Source organism: Bombus vancouverensis, chromosome 3 (genome assembly GCF_051014615.1).
Source record: "Bombus vancouverensis nearcticus chromosome 3, iyBomVanc1_principal, whole genome shotgun sequence".
NCBI lineage: Eukaryota > Metazoa > Arthropoda > Insecta > Hymenoptera > Apidae > Bombus > Bombus vancouverensis.
Genome location: NC_134913.1, coordinates 16,434,614 through 16,455,214, shown reverse-complemented (window position 1 = coordinate 16,455,214; position 20,601 = coordinate 16,434,614). Strand labels below are relative to the sequence as shown.

Below are 20,601 nucleotides of genomic sequence, written 5' to 3'. Positions count from 1 at the left end.
CGCTTCTGTCGCCAATAATTGTCACTTTTCCGTTGACCGCCGTGTGAATTTGTGCGAATATTTCGCGGTGCTTGTTCGTGAACATAGTGATGTTTTAATTGTTGCTTGTAAAATATGTTAATTGATTGTGCCCAAAAACATCACGTCATATTTAAATAAGGTATGATGTCTGTTCTTCTTTTCTTCTTAAACAATGAACTTTCATCTCAATGAGGTTAACTTTCCGTTTGACATTTTTTTAACGTCATAATATCCGTTTTCAAATGAAATTCATATTTTAACATGTTTTATTTTTATATGTGAAGGTAATAGATCGTATTTTTATGCTTTTTAACAAGTGTCAAACATTTGTCATAATTATTACGTATTTTACTTAAGTGCGTGCGCAATTCAAGTTTTTGATTTCGACTTCAACGTACTTTAATGACTTCTCGATTATGATTTTTGAATTTTGAGTGCGATACGAATGTATTTTCTTTCGGAAAATCAATGTAAAACTAAATATAAATAAAGAATTGAAAGGCAATTAAGACGATTTAAGATTATTTTTATATTTATAATTAAAATTATTTTGTTATATATAGTATTGAATCCTGTAATTCGTATAAAATTTTACCATTGATATTTTGTATACCATAATATTTATATATTACTGTTACTCTACTAATATTCTATTAAAATGTAGCAATGTATATCTATATTTTAGAATTTTTATTTTTTTATGTATGTTGTACTTTTCCTTCAATTTTATTAACCCTTCATTTGCATGTTTCAGTGTTATATAACAGTGAGTGTATACATAAAAGATGACTGATCCAAAACCATCAGGAATAAAACCACCCTCAAAAATTGGTCGACCATGTAGCAATTTACCACCAAGACCAGCTGTTCCGCCATCACCTCCAAGACCATCAATGAGTGAGTCTTCTGTAAATTTATTTATTATATCACACTGTATATGCATGTTTTGGAAAGATTATATGATTTTATCCAATATTTTATTAGCTTCAGTGTCCAATATACCTTGTCTCTTACATGTAAAACATTACTTAATTCGAAGAAAATTTTTAAATATTTCAAGAAGCATCATATTTTAATTGTATACATAATGTATAAATAGGTTCTAGAAATTCACTTGATAACATAATATCACCTGGAGATAGTATCTAATCATAGAAATCTCCTTAAACTTCTCATGATCATATTATTATATGACTTGTTGTATCATTTAAAATACAAATATCGTTTATTCTCTTATTTTATGTTCATAATGTTCTTTATAAATAGAGTAAGTAGAAAAGTCGATGTAAACATTTGTATTTATAGTCTATAATGGCAACAATTATAAAATCGACTTGAATTAATATGAATAACGAATCGTCGAATGTGATTCCTACTCAGCACATGTGTATATTAGTCGAGGAAACGATACAAATAAAGGGCTCCGTTAATTCCCCACGCCGCATAAACGAGTACGCCCACGAGACCCTGAGACATGCGTGAACGAATGCTTTTACAAGTCCGACTTCTCGAACTTCTCGCGAGTCGTTCTTCCACCTCTCAACGCAACACATCTCGTCCGAGCGATCTGGTAAATATAGCGATTTCTCACTAACAAATACTAAGATCGTTATCGAGTACCGTCAACACTTTGTTTCATCGAAGAGATCAGTTGGAATGGTAAAGTGAATTCTACTTGATTTTAACGTTACTAATTAAACGATAGATCATTAATTAATTTGCTTTTTTCAATTAATTCGGTCGTGTTTGATGGACTTTTTCTTTAAATTTTTAATGGATATTTTTATGAGATTCTCTGTCAGTATTTGTTAGGGTTGATTTTAATCAAGCCTTTATTCGCTGTTCTCCATTCATTTCAGAAACTTATTTGTTTTTGAAAGTTGTAGAGAATATTTCAGACGTATTCTTACTTTACTTTATAGCTCTACTCTCAGTTATTTCAAAGTAATGTTTGAATCAGTCAATTAACTATATTGAGATGCAAAATCTTTATTTCTGTGAGTATTTTCCATTTTAAATCACCAAATGTCTCAGCCTTAAATTCTCATTTCAAACTGTTAGATAATATACATGTTTGACTCGTCAACCAAATTACCAAATATCATACATATCTCTTATTTCACAGAAGTGCATCGCATATATCATTATATACCTACAGATCAGCGTTAGAACTCTCAGATTTTCTCTCTCTCTCTCTCTCTCATATTAAGCTCTATATTATCAAGTGATTTCCTCAAGAATCCTGATCATCCCTTGGCTTCTCTGAGTATCGCTTCAGCTCAAATATCATCACCACCTTTACAACCCCTAAAGACCTCTGAAGCACCAGTCACTTCAGCCTCAAAACCTTTCTTACAAGGGTATCCATTGATGATCAAAGACTAAACCTTGATGTTGTTCTAGAATAGTCGCACAAGCGGCAAGATCCAGATAGTCTGTTCGATTATTCACGGGCGGGCGGGGCGGAAAGAGACGCTAGCCTCGTACAAAAGCGCCTGGTCTCGCATCGAGGGCAGCTATCTTGCCTTATTGGTTCATCCAGTGGCTCGGTTGTACCGCAGCTAGGAAGGGACTCGCAACGCGTGCAGTCGGTGCAATCATCGTCGCATGACGCACATTGCGTTATGCAATTCGCGTGTGTTTATTGTACGCTCAATTTCCAACCGTACGTTTCGTCTTTCCTCCCACGTGCTCGCCACGCTTTCCATTTCGGGCAGGGATTTTCACGGCGTCCACCTTGCAGCTATGATCGGTCGTGCGCGTAGCGCCGCTTCGGCTCGAGTTTCGCAACGCGATAGAAAAGCTCAAGGTAACAATGTGAATTTGCAAATTGGCATCGAAACGTAGACGTAGATCTGATTTCCTGGTATCTGATATTCATCATTAAAGAGATTCTTTGTTAATAAAGGAGGAGGAAAACAAGATTGAGCGCACTTTGGTGTCCTTCGAATTGTATATTTTTATTGGAGTTACCTAAGAGAGCATGATAATAACGTATGGTGATTGAGATAGAGGACAGTTCATTCAGGGTTTGAACAAATTTGGAATATTCTATTGTTAGAATTTAAAAAGCTGAGAATGTCGTAGTATGGATGACTCCCCTTTACCGGAAACCTAAAGAACTGAAAGTAGCCTTGTTAATTTGAATAGGAGAAAAATCGGTGTTTTCTATGTATTAACCCTTTAACGATCGAAAGGCCGCCAGTTAAGACCTCGAGTTATCTTTTATCATCCGCTCATTCTCTCACAATTTATTGCAGATATTAGTATGGCAAAGGTTAACAGTTGATGTTTCATGTATTATTACATCAACAATTTATCCCCATTGCTATTAATTATCTTCAATGTGAATCATTCAGATCATTACCTGTGTCTTATACCTAATGTTTCTTTTTACTTGTGGTTCACGGTGACCAATATTCATAAAATTCTTTGGTCGAGTAGTTATCGCATGCGTGATACCAACGTTGCAAACACGTCATACAAATGTTTACATGTGTTTTTTTTCTCCACGTCCCATTAGCATTCCTTCATAGGTCATGCTTGGTTTTTTAAAGTGACAATCTTTCGTTCTGACGTAATCACGGTTTCATGATGTCCAATAACACCGTGTGCCACCATCGACTAAATATGGTGGACGAGACCGAAGATGTTACTTGTTTTAGGCCTCTTTGATATTCACACCGGCAGTGGCAACCGGTTTTGAGATCAATTCACGAATTTCATCCACCAGCTTGTTGGCGCCAGTAACACAACACGATGAATCGCATTCATTATCTCCTTTAATGGATACACATCACTCGTTAATCGGACGTAGAACATAATTTCTTGCATGCATTACCGATACTCTCTTAAATAATTTCATTATACTTAAAGTTTAGGTACACCTTCTTGGGTTGGGACCAAGTTTCTTTTCTTTAAATGCAAAGCATTTGCGTTTTATATGTAAGATAGGAGGGTTTGCGTAAAAATTGTCTATTCTATAATCTTCCATAATAATGTTAGAAGGATTTTCAACCGTATACATTATTATCTATTCTTTCGAATAGGAGCTACAAATTTTAGGTTGCATTTTCATAATATTTAAACTTGTCAAATTACGGAAAAATCTGTTTATATGAATTTCCAATTTCCATTAGAATTCATTTCCAAGATATCTAAAAGTGGAATTTCTAGAATATCTAGCATAGAGTTTCTTAAAGAGGAACCGTAGCGCATACATTTCATTTTCGCGATATTTAAACTTCTGAAAATATTGAAAAACTTTTTTACGACCTTTCACAATTTTCATTAGAATTCGTCTCTAACAAATCAATCATGATCTAAAATTCAAATTTCCAGAAAAATGCAACTTTTTCAAAGCTTCCAACCGCAACTTCAAACTCTACAACGAATACATCGTTCAATATTATTCAACAGAGTATGTACGCAAGAAAAATTGGATGCATCAGCGAGTGACTGGTTGAGCGTGATTGAAAATCGAATCGGTCACAGAGATTGTGAAGATCGCGTTACGCGGGATGTTCATTAGATTAGATTCCAGGAACGAATTGCCACCTGACCTTAATAGTAATCGAATCGGTACTACTATTAACCTTGTTTACATATGGATCGTCTACTTACATCCGTACGGAACCGAAATATCTTGGATCGTATGACTATTTGTACGGATCTGATCACAAAGCATAGCACGTGTCAGCCGGTCAAAGTGCTGGATACTATACAAAGTTTATTTTGATAGCATCTTGTTCACTATATTTGTCACTAGAAGTAAATTAAAATAAGACTACTGCTTTATATAGCCATTTCATTATATGTAGGATTTACCTGAACTTAATTGGTCATCCGACTTGCATGGTTTCTTCTCTGTACTTTTTTTCTGAATGACTCACGTGTGACGATTCGAAGCGTTAGATAATGATGCATCGATCTTTATATAGTATGTATTTGGAAAGTAGAACTGCGTCGTAATCTTTTATGGTCGATTTTTAAATTATTTAACCGATTTATACTTCAGTAGTTTGGGGTTGGTATTCATCTTGGGTTAGTTATCATTGTAATACAGTAATTCTAATTATCTTACGATATATCTTGTACGATTATCTTACAATATTGTTACAAATCGGTTAGTTACTATTGCAACGCAATAATTCTAATTATCTTGCAATATAATATTGTAACAATTATCACTATATAGGTTTCCTTTACTATTGAATATGAATTATTTATATTATTTTATATTATTTTAATTTATATTATTTTAAATTCTATACTTTTCACAAATTGATTGCAATGGAGAAATTTGGAAAGGATTTCTAGAAATCTTACTTTATCGTTTCTTTTAGCTTATTTTACTATTTATTTATTCATTTTCTTAATTCTAAAATTCATCCTATTTATATTCATTTTTCTTATCATATAGAAGATTGTACAATCTTCGTACATTGCAAGTATTATGTCCGAAAAATCTCATACGGAGAATTATCTTTAACCGTATCGTGCATGCATGATCCAATGTTCGATAGTTTCGCTCTAATCGCGAATTGATCTCGTAGAACAGAGGCTTCTACCCACGCGACCGACCTACTACCACCGGCTCGCCCACAGATCGCTCATGAATAGTTAATCAAATCGCGAATCGCGACATTTTTCTCTAGTTTTTTACTAGTAGAGATCGTAAGCTACGAGATAACACGCTCGACCTACGTTGTAATTAAATTATTGTCGAGACAGCTACGATACATATTTTGTCTTTCATTCCATCTTCTTCCAATGATTAAATAATTTATATTGAAATAAATAGAATGAAATTGCCCAAAAAATGAATGAATATTTTAAAAATTCTCAAGTATCAAAACGAAGTTAAAATAGCAAAGTAGAAATACTATAGGAACCTACGATATACGATTGAATAGCGAAAGGATAATATTCGAGTACTCGATATATCCAAATTGTACGTAATTGAAATTGTAATTAAAATTTGTTAAATTTGTTTCCTGTTGATCAATTTATTCAGTATTCACTAAATATTCAATTACTGAAATTCGAATACACAGATACATGTTTCCAATTATTTCAAACTATATTTTTATTATATCTAATTATCAATATGAAATATATTTACTTGCGCATTCATTAAACTCTTAAATACAAAATTTTACAGCATCATCATCGATCGATTTGTACTTGAACACGCCTCGTTGATCCCTGTTTTACATAACTTTACGCTTAATAACTTGGCCCATAGGAAATGAACTTCCTGTCTTACGTATCAGCAAAGTGCAATTAAAAAAAAAACGTATTACGATTTGTGTTATCATGCGTAACACATGATACGAATCTTGATCTTTCAGTACGCAATGTGACGTCCACTATGTCCACTTTAGTGTTATAATTTTTTTTTCCTTTTTTTAAAATCGTATTTCGTGGCGTTCAACTCTTCGACGGAGTTGAAGACCAAATGAAGATAAACGAAGCTTGTTTGCCCCGTGAAAGCATGCTTTTTGTTTCGTTTGATTTGCATTGTTCTGCGTTGTTTTGCATGACCACAGACCAGATGGATCATCTCTGGGAAACGCACGGCCGTCGATTAAGCGAGGCTGGCCTGCGCAGAGGATCAGGTAGGTGCTTTGTTTCTTTTCTGTTTTCTTTTCCTTCTAGTTTTTTATGTCTTTGCTACAGTGAATGCAAAAAATAATCGTTAAATTTTTAGAGATTTACATGATAAGATATTAACCCTGTCATGTTCTTTGGTCACTTTGTGTCCAATCGCATTTCCCTATCAATAAATTATAATATTTATTAAAGTATTTAATACGAAGAATATACTAAGAAATAATTGAGTGCACCGCAGTGCAAAAAGTATAGTGAATTTCGTATGACTTCATTCTTGCATCGGCTGCGATAGAATTTCTGTTATCTTGGCATTCGTCCAGAAACTGTGATTCTCGCAGTACTTAAATCAACACACCCATGACCTCAGATTCTTTTAGACATGACTAATCTTTCTGAAAATGAGCGATTATTCTCGCATCGGTCCGCGATAACGATTACATACAATTACATCGTTTTTCTTGTGAATCTGTGTAGCTTTTGTTGCCTGTATGCCTGATGCCTAATGAACGATCTCTATAGCCGTTATTAACGTAAAAATGAAAAGAAAAAGGAATATTCCACCGACAGGAATCTTTGCCAATATTATTAAAAAGAACGGAAAGAAAGAAGCGCTCGAATTAAAAACTCCACTCAACGAGTATATCTTCCCCTGTAAAATAATAAAATAAAATTATTAAAAAAAAAAAAGCAAAATTTCGAATCAAAAATCCCATTCAACGAGTCAACCTTCCTTCCCTAAATAAAATAAGAATAGAGAAGAGAACTCGTATTTAACGAGTTTATCTTCCTTTCTAAAATAAATCGAAAAGAAAGGACTGAAATATCGAATCGAGAAAAATTATAGCAGAAGAAAAGACTCGATTTAGAGAATCCGCTCAACGAACCTATTTTCCTCCCCGAAATAACAAATTAAAAGAGAAAAGAAAACGCGCTTGAACGAAAAACTCTAACGAAGCAAAGCAACTCAGCAGCGCAATTAAACACGCTTATATGTAATTCCACCCTGATTAGATAACAGCGTGGTTCTGACGGAGGACACGGACAGCTTCATAATAGGAGATCGAGTATGGGTCGGTGGCACAAAACCAGGCTCCATTGCTTATATCGGCGAAACTCAATTTGCCCCTGGAGATTGGGCTGGAGTGGTACTGGACGAACCTATTGGTAAGCTCTAGCCGTCATCCTCGAGGAGGAAATCATCTTCGACGAAAATTAACGAACGAGTGGACGCTTCAGGCAAGAACGATGGATCCGTGGCTGGCAGTCGGTATTTCCAATGCGAACCAAAGCGAGGAATATTCTCTCGATTGACCAGACTGACCAGAGCACCGTTGACCGATATCATCGCTGCGACATCACCGATACAAAAGACACCTACGTCGCCAAGTGACAGCGCGAAAGGAAGCCTCAGCAAGTCCATGTCTCCGTCTCTAAGTAAGGAACGCTGCAAGAAATATTCTCCTCGTCCGTAGTGTGCTTGAACTTTCTGTTTAAGAACGCTTGGAACGAGAGCCGTACAAGAAGAATCTGAAAGAATTTGTTTCTTTTCTTTTTCCTCTTTTGGGCGTCTCCTCTCGGTAGAATCGTAGAATAGAAACGAATTGTTCGTTTGCTGTTCGAGAATTTTGTAGGTTTAAGATGTACATTATAGAGTATCGTGTAAATTGTACAATATAAGTTGTGTTAGGTTGCTGCATAAGTTATATCTGCCAGAGTAGATCTTGCAGAAATCCGATGCACAAAATTGGTCTACGTGGATCTTTCGTGATGCATCTTTTATAAAAATCATTCAATTTATCGTATGTTGCATTTTAACGAGTTCAAAATTGTTTATTCGTTTCCGTGGTTGAAAATGATGAAAATTTCTTGTTACCACATTTGTCATCATACAAATTGAACGCTCTTTATTGCTTTTATTTTCTAGTTACTTTATTATAAGTTTGTTATTTCATTGATACGTATCGGTTAAAATTTTTCAACAAATGTAACGAATGGGTGTTCTAATATTTATGATAGACAGTGTATATGTATGGAATTGTCATATTTATTATAACATTGACTGCAACCTGTTTATGTAAATCAAGAATCAGACAGAATTTATGCAACAACCTATTATTTGACAATCGTTGATTATTTCAGGATCGTTTAGGTAAGGAAATGATCTCTGCAAAATTCTCTGTTAAATTGTTTATGCTTTTCTGAGTGAACGTCCAGTTGCACGCTGTACAGCTTAAAGTTGCACCATGTAGACTGTTTTATTATTGTGTTTAATACATAGCATGCTGTATAATATTCCTTGTTCTGTAGCGTTATCACCTAAACACTTGAAATTTTAAATCTCCCCAAATAGAACGACGTACTATACTGTCTCTTCCATTATGCATCGTAGCGTAGTCTAGGTTTTTCGATGTCCGATTATTTATGTAGTTAATTCTCCACGCAACGAGTTTTGTCTGTTTAATAAATAAATTTGGATACCGCTTCCTCACTTTCTTATCGTCGATTAAATTGTAAAAATTGTAAACGTAGAAACAGTGGATTTTTGGATTAACCCTCAACTAAGATTTAGATTTAAACGATCCTTACGCATATATTATTTCTTTAAAAAATTCCTCGCTATCAAATTCTCAATGTTTACAGATTTTAATTAAATTGTCTGTAAAACTATTAATGAGTTTCTTTTTTCATTTGTGTTCCTTATTTCATCGTTATTACTACTAATATTAGAAATATTTTAACATTCACATATTTATTCTATATCTTTTTAAAAACATCTTACGTTCAAAATATTCGTGATAGCATATCTATCCTTACACTCATTAGGAGTCTCGTTTCTAACTGTAGTTGAGGATTAATTCCAATCACCAGTATCTTAAACACCTTCTGACAAAGTGGTTTTACGTAATATTATCTTAATGTTTCATGCATGTATTCTTCTACTGTAAAAAATTCATCTGTTATAAGAAACGTATTGTAACTCGTCACGCAGACGCATCAACGACGAGTCTATCGTCCACGGTGTCGCAGAGGGATCTCAGGATAGGTGACAGGGTAATAGTATCGTCCAGTCAAGGCAGCAAAACCGGTGTCCTCAGGTACATCGGCATCACAGAGTTTGCACTTGGCGAATGGTGCGGTGTGGAACTAGATGAGCCGATTGGAAAGAACGATGGTTCCGTCAACGATAAGAGGTCTGCATCGATATTCGAAATTTATAGTCTGGACCAAAAATTTCAGTCGCCCAACATCGCTTCCCTAATCAATGCGTGATGGATTTTTCCCCATTTTAACAATTTTTTATGCCCTGAAGAGATATGTATCAGTCTTTACATTTTTACTCTTATCTGTCTGATTCATTTTGTTATTTAACATTTACGCATTCCTCGCGATTCCCTTGTTAACTTAAAACGTGTTTGTCCAAGAAAATTAGACAAATTATTTTATTACTTTGGTGCTTGGATTTAAAAGAAAAAGAAACTTTTCTATTATCTTCTTAGATTCTTTGGACTCTTTATTATCATCTTTCTTTTGTTTTTAAATCTTATCTTTGTTGAATTGTTTTATTTTCTGATAAATCTTCTCAACGAAATATATTTTTTAATACCTCTGCGAATCTAATCTATGATATGTAAAGCAGAAGAACGGTATAGATTTTGAGCTGTAGAAATGTCTAATTCAGATCATAATAGAGCACAGGTATTCGCAGCGTGGGTGTAGCGTTTTGTTCGATCAAGCTTCTCCCTAGATTCTGCAACTTCGAATTAATTAACTCGATTCGATCACGCCAATGGCTGTATTTATAACTTCGATTGCATACAAATGTAAACGGATAACGACGACAGCCTTGACATTTATTACCAGTATTCTCTTTTACTCTTGAAAAACGATCAGAGAAAAGATCAGACTAAATTTCCATTAGTTCCATTAATTATGTAACAAAATGAATCACACGACAACAGAGAAATCTCTGTGTCACTTAGAAAGTGGATAAAGTTTAAGAAAAACGATATAAAAAATCAATTAGCTCCTGCTTTCTACCTCTGCTTTGCTAATCAGTTTAGCATTCATTCAGGTACTTCGAGTGTCGACCTAAATACGGTCTGTTCGCACCCGCACACAAGGTCAGCCGGTCGCCGTCCAGCAAAAGGTCATCGTGCATAGTGCACAAGCCAACTGGCGCCGCCCTGAACACGTCCCTGAGGAAGACCGGTTCCAGAGAGTCATTGCTCTCGATGTCGAGCATCGTCAGCACCGCGAGCACAGCCACCAAAGCTGGTGTTAGCGCCACGAGGGTAAGATTCATGGAGCCAGAGTGAGGAAGATCGCCTGCAGCTTGTATCTTCTCTGCAGAACGCAGATTCCTGACTGTCCAATTTATTTGCCACTCCGCTCGAACAATCAGGGGATTGAAAGAATAGATTTCTCATTTGGGACGATGATTGCGGATTTTTATACATTTTTGAGAAATTTAAAAACGCGTAAATGCGCAGAACGTGCGTATACGATATCTAGAGTACAAACTTTCGCTTAGGTTCCATTTCTTAATAAAATTTGAATCTGTATGAATATCCGCAGTCTATGTATTACGAACGCGTTAATGTTCAAAAATTTGAGATCATGCACCATTTTGTAATTATATGTAATTGAAATTGTCAGTACTATATGAACACACATCTGGCTGTTTTGTTATATATTCTATGTATTTCTAAAATTTTGAATCTTCGCAAAAAAAAAAAAAAAAGAAAAAAGAAAAAGACAAGAAAGGAATAAAATTTTGCTTTGATTATCCTGCAAAGGTAACGAAAAGAAACTCGAACAGATGGTGGCAATGGCTTTAAAATTTTGGAAAACGTGTATTTGCTTTGGTACCAGATTTGTACCTTAAGATTCAAAGTATTAGATACGCTTGTTTGTAGAATAAATAATTCTCTGATTATTCCAAGGAGTACAATGAACGCGTTTCTGCTAGTTTGTATAAATAAAGCATCACCTCCTTTAAACCTGCTTTGAAACGCGTTTGCGAGTGAAACTGCGAGTTGTTAGCTTCTTAGTCATATAGTGATGTTGTTAGATTGATATAGACACACACACACATACAGTACACAGATACATATATATATATATCTGTATGTGTGTGTTACATTTGTTATCATTGCTGTTGTTCTTGTTAATAACATTGTCGATTGTTAGAGATTAGTTTAAGTCGAACCTAATTTACGATCCAAAGAGATATCCAGTATTCCTAATCTTTGGGCGTATTTAACTTTATAGAACGCTTACAGAAAAGTCATATATTCGTACAGTATTCTTTTCACAGAGTCTTTATATATTTTTTTTATCGAGAGAAAAATGATATATATATTTATTTATTGGAAGAGGAAGTAAATAAGAGGTAGGAGTTGAGTGGATTAACTGTATGGCTGTTGCATGATATATTTTTGTTTTTTGTTGCATCTATAATTCCAGCGGCCTGGTTTTCGCACCTCAACACCTGCACGAATCACCCTGCAGGTGAGATTATGATCTAACATTTATTTCGGTTACTTATCAATACCCTCTTTAATTAGAAGTATAATAGATGATATCCTTCATACACTCCACATAATAGAAATACATTAACAAACATATTGTGACTATGTATTTGCATAATTTCAGATATAATCAGTATGATTTGAAAGTTAAGATTTGTCATGTTGATTCATTTAGAATTTAGAATATTATAGCGCGTTACCACTAGTTTTATAGTAGACAATAAGTAGCTTACAAAAGTATTTTGATACTTGTATGTGATATTAATAAAATCATCCGTCCATTCCTTTTAATCTCCTTAAAAATCTCATTCCCACCTGGATGAGTATATACTTTTCTAGTAAATTAATTTTTTTTTTATTTTATTTTTTTAAACTGAACGAAAGCATTCTAAGTTACCAGTATTGTGAAATTTATCTCCAATCGTTTATTTCGCTGCCATTTGTGATGCGACTCGTATTTATTTAATTAAACGTCATCAAATCAAGTGTGCAATAAATAATTCAACCTGCTCGGTTTACACGCTTTTGAGATTCGTGTTGAGAATAAAGTATTCGATGTGTATTTATCGTTAGCGACACAATGTCCTCGTTGTTGTATACAGCGATAATTATGTATATTTAAATTGCAAATTCTGTATCTGTGTAACGCTATGCGGTTTGCATTTTTATCGAGCAAACTTACTTTGCTTTTCACGTATTCATCAAAAACCGGTTCTCGAGTAACGTAAGAATAGTGACAAAAATCTGTCAAGATAAAGAGCACACTATGAATAGAATAAACATGGTCTTTGCATAAGTACATAGACACACAGTTTTGATGGCAATAATTAAATATTTGCTTTTGTTATGATCAACATAGAAAGTGTTATTATGATATAAACTCGCGCGATTATGATATGAATTTCTTGACTAAATATGTATTGTAATGCTGCATTGAGAAATCCTTTCAATAGAGCATTCCTAATAAATGTTTAAACGATATTAGCAATTTTTTTTTTTTACACATATCTCCACCATTTTTAGGAAACGTTAAAGGAGAAACAACAGGAAATCGAGATTCTCCGGAAGGAACGAGATTTAGAACGTGAACGAATTACGAAAGCCGCAAATCAAGCAGATCAGGCAGAACAGTCGCTTATTTCAGTAGTAAAAGAATATGAGCAGGTTGTAATATTATCATGCGTAGTTTATTTAGTCGTTTAATATTATGATAATATTGAAAAGTGCCATTTCAATTTTAGTATCGCGAGAAAATGCAAAAAACCGTTACTGACGCGGAGGTTGCGTTTTCAAAATTACTCGAAGAGAAAAATGCACTTGCTTTACAATTGGAGGAAGAGAAGAGGAAGTGTGAAGATCTCCTGTTTCGTTTCGAGGAAGAATCGGTTAACAAGGATGATATTCAGGTACACATCTTAACTGTATACAATTTTTATTCCAGACATAAAACGATATATATTAAAATATATTAATTTAATATGAGATATATTGTAAGGTAAGTGTGAACATTTTTAGGAAGAACTTTAGAAATAGCTTAAACGAACGACAAAACACGAGGTGGAATAGAAAAACATGTTCATGGTTTTTATATTTTTTCTTGTTTCACTTTGTTTTGCCAAATTTCTACTTCTGTTCTGAGATGTTTAACTATACATCAATTGCTTGGCAAAATTTCAAAGAACTACAGAACATTAAAATTAGGGACTAGATTAACATGCTTTTCCTAGTATTAGGAGCTTGTACATAAAATGGTGATGGGCAAAGCTAGTATATACATAGTATATACATATGTAACTCAATTCAAAACGATAAAGTGTTAAAATTCCCCCCGACCCAAATCATTCGTAAGCAATAATTAGAACTTTGGAAAGTTATTTAAGTTTAAAAAGATAATTTACCAAAAATAAAAAATGAAAGATTTCGTATGGTATATGACAAAAGCTTGTTTCTAGGCTATGGGTTAACGTAAAAAACTTATCGTTTATTTTCAGAAAGAAAGAAGTGAGCAATGTGTGAGTATCCGATGGCAGCCATTTGGGATAGAGGAGGGGTTGATGATGCTGTTTTTCTGCACTGCTTCTCTTACCATCACTGTAGTCATGTCGTTTAGCATTTCATCACAAGTTTGTCAAAATAATATGTGATGTCGCAGTATCTCTTCGATGCTTTCCCCAACTAATTGATTCTCAATCTTCGTTGACATTAAATATTAGAGTTGAAATTATACTAGCACTATTTGATGCTCGTATGTAAATTACTTAGGGCATATAAAAGAAAAAGATAAAAGAAAGGATTATAGATTGAAAAAGATAAATTTGTAACATGTAATGAATAGATTTTTATCTAATCGTTACGTACAATCCGTTAGAAAGGTGCGGGATTAACACGCTTTACGGTGCACTATGAACATAATTGCTATTTTCAGTATTGCTTTTTTTCACGCCAAATTTGTGCTTTACATAAGAATCAATTATTAATATGTAGTAAATAATTAAGTCATCGTACGATAAATTTAAGAATCAATGTAATTCTTTTTTATTTATTTATTTGGTACTCTATTTATTTATTTATTAGCTATTCATTTCATATTTTGTTTATCATACTGTGTTAAATTTGTATATTTTCGATTCCATTATGTTATACACGGTTGTATATTGTTATTCTGCAAAATCAAATAATATGTCTTACACTTGTTGAAGCATACAAAAAAAAATTATATTTTGTATTTTATTGCACTCTCGCCTAAACCAACTTTATGGATAGAAAATTGATATTGTATATCTTAATGCACTTTGTGTTAGTTAATGTCTGTTTAAATTGATTTATTATTATACTAAACAAATACGTTTGTGGTTAGGTGATAAATACTGTAAATGAAAATAAGATCAAAGATCTTGAAAAGCTGTTGCTGGAAGAAAGAGAACGTGTCGGTCAACTTGAACGTGATAGCATCAAATTATTCGAAACGGAAGAAGAACTGACCCGTCTTCGCAATGAAGTCTCAAACGCTACTACTCAAGAAACGCAGCAACTCGAAGGTACCTTGGGAAAGGATTTTATCATGCACTATTTTGTACAATTTATTTTAATCACGAATTGATTTAGACTTACAGAGTCGCAATAAAATTTTGGAGGAAAGTAGAAATAATCTTGAGAATGAGATGCAAGAGAAAAGAATACTTATGGAGCAATATATAAATCAAATAACCGAATTGCAATCAAAATTAAAAGAAAATCAACAAGAAAGCGCGGTTCATAAAGAATCAGAGACAAGTTTGCGGACAGAAATAGAACGTGCGACGAAAGATTTGGAGGAAAAGAATACGTTGATAGAAGATATGAAAAAGCAATTTGAACACAGTACAAATACTTTGAAAGAGCAGTTGCAAAAAGCTGCAGAAACGATAGAAAATATTAAAAAGGAAAGTACAAGTGAAAAGGAATTATTGAAGTCAAAGTATGATAAGATAGTCGAAGAGAAGGAAAATCTTTTGAAAGCAAAAACAGAAGAATTAGAACTACAATCAAAAAAACAGTTAGAAGTACAAAATGTTGCATTGGAGAATCTTAAGACTGAGAATATGAAGCAAATTAGCAAACTTTCAGAGTCTTTCAATGAACAATTGAATATGAAAGACTCGAAGATTAAAGAAGTTTCTACTAAGCTTGATCAAAAAATATCTGAGACTGAAAAACTGATGGTTGAACTATCCACGCAAATTGATATAAATAAGAAAAAAGATGAAGAATTATCTGTTGCTTTAAAGAAACTGGAAGGTATGTTCACAATACAAGATGTCCAAGTACTAGACTAGAAAGCTGTGTAATCTTAACTTATATTACTTAAATTAATTTACAGAACTAAACGAAAGGCTCAAGTTAATGGAAGAAAAGAATTATTCGCTTTCTAAACAAATCCAAGAGTACGAAAAAATTGCTGATGATAGTTTTAAAATAGTCCAGGAAAAGCAGAAGTTGGTAAGTACTTCTTTCTATAAATATTATGTTCTACTACTAAATATAATTTTTTTTACTATTTTAGGAACATGATATCGCTTCCTTAATGGCTACCGAGGCCAATTCCTCAGTCCAATTGAAGAAATTAAGCGAAGAGTTGAAAGTGAAAGAAAAGGAACTATCAGAACTTCGTTCAACAACTGCAGCTGAAATAGAAGAATTAACTAAACGTTATCAGGGCCAGATTGAAGAGAAAGCAAAATGTATAGAAGAAGCAAATGCTTATATATCTCAGAAATCATTATTACTCAGTAAATTAGAAAATGATGTCCTTGAATTGAAGTCGATTCTTGCCAATAAAGATGAAGAAATAAAAAATCTCACACAAAAGACTTTAGGTAAAACATATAAATATCAAATTTCAGTAATTGTATCGCTAAATTAAGATTATTGTTGTCTATGTTTCAGATTTACAAAATGCACTTACTTTATCGGAACAAACTAAGACAAATCTGGAGAATGAATTCCAAGGACTTCAAAGCAATATAGAACAATTAAATCAACAAGTTGCTGGTACAGAAAATAAACTGTCGCAAGTCACTTCTCAAAAGGAAAAATTGGTAAATAGTTACTTTATTTAAAGTTTATTTAGATTTTTAACAGATATATAGATTTTTAATTTTTAGATGTAAAATATTTAATTATTCGTTTTATATTTAGGAAGCTGATATTGCAAATTTGATAAGTACTTCCGCTGATTCATCGGAGCAACTTATGAAATACAACGAGGATTTACGAACAAAAGAAAAAGAACTTGATGAATTTAAAGATAAAGCATTCAAAAATGAAACTATGCTCAAATCATTAGAGTTGAAGTTGATTAATATCGAAACAGAATTAAACAAAGCTAATACATTAATTCAAGAACAACGCTCAGAATTAGAAAATAATAAATCTGAATTGGAAAAAGAGAGGAAATTGAACGTGGAGTTATCTAGCAAAATAAAAGGATTTGAAACAGAAAATGTAGAACTTGAAAAACAAATAAAAGAAAATGATTACATTAAAGAAGAACTTAAAGAAAGAACTCAGGAATCATTGAATCTTTCAAATGAACTAAAAAATAACAAAGAGGAAATTCTTAATCTACAAAAACAACATGAAACTTTAAAAAATACACATAAAGAGGAGGTGTCTTCTCTTCAGAAAGTGATTGATAACATAAAGACGGAATTAACTACTTCTCAAGAGACAACAAAGACTTTACAAAAGATCAAATCTAAGTTAGAAGCTAATCAAAGTGCCAATCGTTGGACAATTGAAGAATTGACAGAAAAACTCGAAGCTGAAGCAACAAACCGTGCGAAATTAGAATCATTAATGACAGAAAAAGATTCTAATCTGCATGAGTTACAAAAAAAATATGAAGAATTACAGAAAACGAACGAAGCTTTGATAGCTAATCAAGAAGCTACTGACAAAAATCTTACTACGTCGTTAGATAGTATGTCCAGTGAAGTAAAAGAACTGAGGGATAAACTAGATGTTGCTGCGGAAATGATTAAAGTCAAAGAAGATGCTCTTGTACAAATGAAAAAGGAAACTGAACACACTGAAGCACAAATTTTGAAGCTTAATGACACTGTTGCGTCTATTCAAAGGGAACAAACGGATAATGTAGAGGAAATGAAAAAATTACAAGAAATGCTATCAAAGAAGGAAAAGGAAATATCTAACATCACGGACACAAAAATTTCTTTAGAAAATAATCTAAAATCTGTAGAATCAAAATTAGAGAAAAATATAAAAACGTTAGAATCACAGTTGGAGACTATACAAAAAGAACTAGATGTAAAAAATAACATGCTTCAGGAATCAGAACATATAATAAAAGAATTGAAAAGCTCCAAAGAAGAATCTGTGATGAAATTACAAAATACCTTAGAATGTGAAATGAAAGCTAAACAAACTGAGCTTGAATTTGCAATGCAGAAAAATTCTGAATTGCAAAAACATCAACAATCGCTTCAAGATACGATAGAAAAACAAGTTAATGATTTGAATAACAAAGAAGTAACAATCGATAAATTAACAGCACAAATTAAAGCCTTAGAAGATGCACAAATGAAAAAATTGAAAACGGATGAACAGATGCAAAATGAAGAAGTTAAACTTATGCAAAGTAAACTAAGTGAGGCGATTAAAGAAAATAGAAATCTAGTTGATAGTAAAGAATCTCTTGAAAGATTACTTGTAGAACAGAAAAAGAAAATTGAAGTGTTAACAAATACCATACAAACTAAAGAAAAAGAAACCGAGAAAAATATTCAAAATTTGGTAGAAAAATTAAACCTTGTATCCACGGAATCTGCACAGTTAAAAGAAGCACAAAGTAATTTGTAGGTACACAAAAAATAACTTCATACTTTTCTAATACTTCACACGTTTATATGGACTTTACATTTCAGGGAAAGAGAAAATAAACAAATTACTGCTAAATGGACAGAAGCAACGAGTCAATTAAAACTTACTCGTGAAAACATAAAGAATAATTACGATGTAAGTACTTGAGTTTCAATTTAATGTAAATTTGCTACAAATAAATATATAATATATCTAGATTTTCATTTATATTATAGGCAGCAGGAGGTGATATGAAACAACATATGGGTAAAATTTATTTAAAATTCATTAATCTTCTTTGTTGATTTTTCAATTCTATTGTAAAGCTAAATTATTAATTTCAGTTGATAAAGATATTGACATGATAAAGTTAAAAGAGGAATATGAAACAGCAAAAAGTCAAATAGATTTCTTAAATTCTGTAATAGTGGAGATGCAACGTAAAAACGAAGCTTTACTATGTAAAGTTGAAGTTCTTGAAATAGGAGTACCTGCCAATGAAGCTGACGAGTATACCAAGTTCGTAATATTTAATTTTTAAATAAGCCTATGTTATAACAATGGTATGATATTCATTAATTAATTTTAGAACCACATTAGAAAAACGAATGGCTGCGCCACGTATGTTCTGTGATATTTGTGAACAATTTGATTTACACGAAACGGAAGATTGCCCACGACAAGCTCAAGACTTTCTAGATACGGAAAAGGTCGTAAAGCCCCCGAAGAAAACATCGGTGGAAAGACCGTACTGCGAAAACTGTGAAAGTAAGAATTTATTCTTTAAAACTTTGCGAATTGCAATTCTCTCCATATCCATTTATAATATTTTTTTTCCTAGGAACAAAAGCAAGCGTTTAAAATTCTTTTAAATGACTTTTTTAATTCCTAGAAAATATTAGTTAAAAACTGGACAAATACCTTAACACAGACTAATACGTTATTATTTTAAGTATACACTGAATATTTCACACTAATCCGTCTAACAATTTTCCGTATTTCTATCCAATTCCATTTACGATTGTTTTACCTGTTTTACAGTGTTTGGACATGATACTCGTGATTGCGATGATGCTGAAACCTTTTAATGGCGTGTTGTCATTTGTTGACCTATCTCATTGCTTCTCAAAGATCTTAGATACAAAAGAAAAGACCTGTTAAAATTTTTGCAGAGTATATTTTTATATAAAAGAATTTAATGCTACAGTTCTGTGCATGTCTTCCTGCATAGAAATATGTGTGTCCATTCAAAATACATCGACAATTCGATGAGAAATGTGTGCTCCTCGTGTTAAATTTATGATTTGAAAGTCTATATATGTTCACCAGAATGTTTTTCTGTGTATATTCGTTGCGCTTTCATGTGATTGTTAAAGTACAAAGTCATATACCAGTTCTATTACCACTTACGACTAAGTTATTTTATGATACATTGCTGAATTATATTATAGAATGGGAGCATAGTTCATTATTTATATAATGAACAGTTAAACGTATACCATGCGAAACTTCGAACGTCAAGAAACGTTCGAAAGTCAAATGTAATTATGTACATACTAGTTATTTATGTCAACCTGTAACTGTATTTAATAATTTATTTAGTATCAAAAAACGTCACACATTTAATAATAGTTCCTTTAATTGACAAACTCAATGATCGAGCCATTAGAATTAGTTCACAGAGTTTCTTCACAATGTCTCAGAACTTATATCAACATGATTGGTAGTACATTTTTCTGAAAAAAATTTGTACTGAAATATAATGAAAATAAGTATTTATTATTTCGTATGTATGTTTTTCTTTGCCATTAATCTTTGTACAAAATTCGTTTCAGCAGAATTGTACTACTATGACTTACCGTTGTCTTGCCTTTTAACTTTAAGCTTCAATACAGGGTTGATATCTTGTCTCAAATCTGAATCTTGTCTTGAAATGTACATTTAATAAATTATAACTAAACTTTGTAGTTAAAAAAAATAAAATTGTAAGAGACTGATTTTAGCATTTTGCATAAATTTATTTAAATTACACAGCAATGACTTACTTTAAATAACAAGAACTGATTTTTTATTA

The 20,601-nt window shown here is 32.7% G+C and overlaps 1 protein-coding gene across 8 annotated transcripts; it reads left to right on the top strand.

Annotated features, from left to right (window-relative positions):
- Positions 1-2: 2 nt before the first annotated feature.
- On the top strand, positions 3-20,524 carry CLIP-190 (Cytoplasmic linker protein 190). 8 transcript variants are annotated; one of them, XM_033328729.2, is made up of 22 exons: positions 3-160; positions 776-918; positions 6,573-6,641; positions 7,648-7,800; positions 7,873-8,070; positions 9,626-9,827; positions 10,709-10,928; positions 12,103-12,147; positions 13,191-13,331; positions 13,409-13,573; positions 14,159-14,179; positions 15,025-15,205; positions 15,273-15,944; positions 16,027-16,145; positions 16,210-16,522; positions 16,593-16,744; positions 16,845-18,523; positions 18,593-18,683; positions 18,764-18,794; positions 18,872-19,046; positions 19,117-19,295; positions 19,569-20,524. In XM_033328729.2, the coding sequence occupies exons 2-22, from the start codon at positions 807-809 to the stop codon at positions 19,613-19,615; spliced, it is 4,965 nt and encodes a 1,654-aa protein (XP_033184620.2). In that variant the 5' UTR covers positions 3-160; positions 776-806; the 3' UTR covers positions 19,616-20,524. The 8 variants fall into 8 exon arrangements, with proteins under 8 accessions (XP_033184620.2, XP_033184622.2, XP_033184625.2 ...); XM_033328731.2 differs by lacking the exon at positions 6,573-6,641; XM_033328730.2 differs by lacking the exons at positions 3-160; positions 776-918 and adding an exon at positions 1,483-1,591.
- Positions 20,525-20,601: the final 77 nt, after the last annotated feature.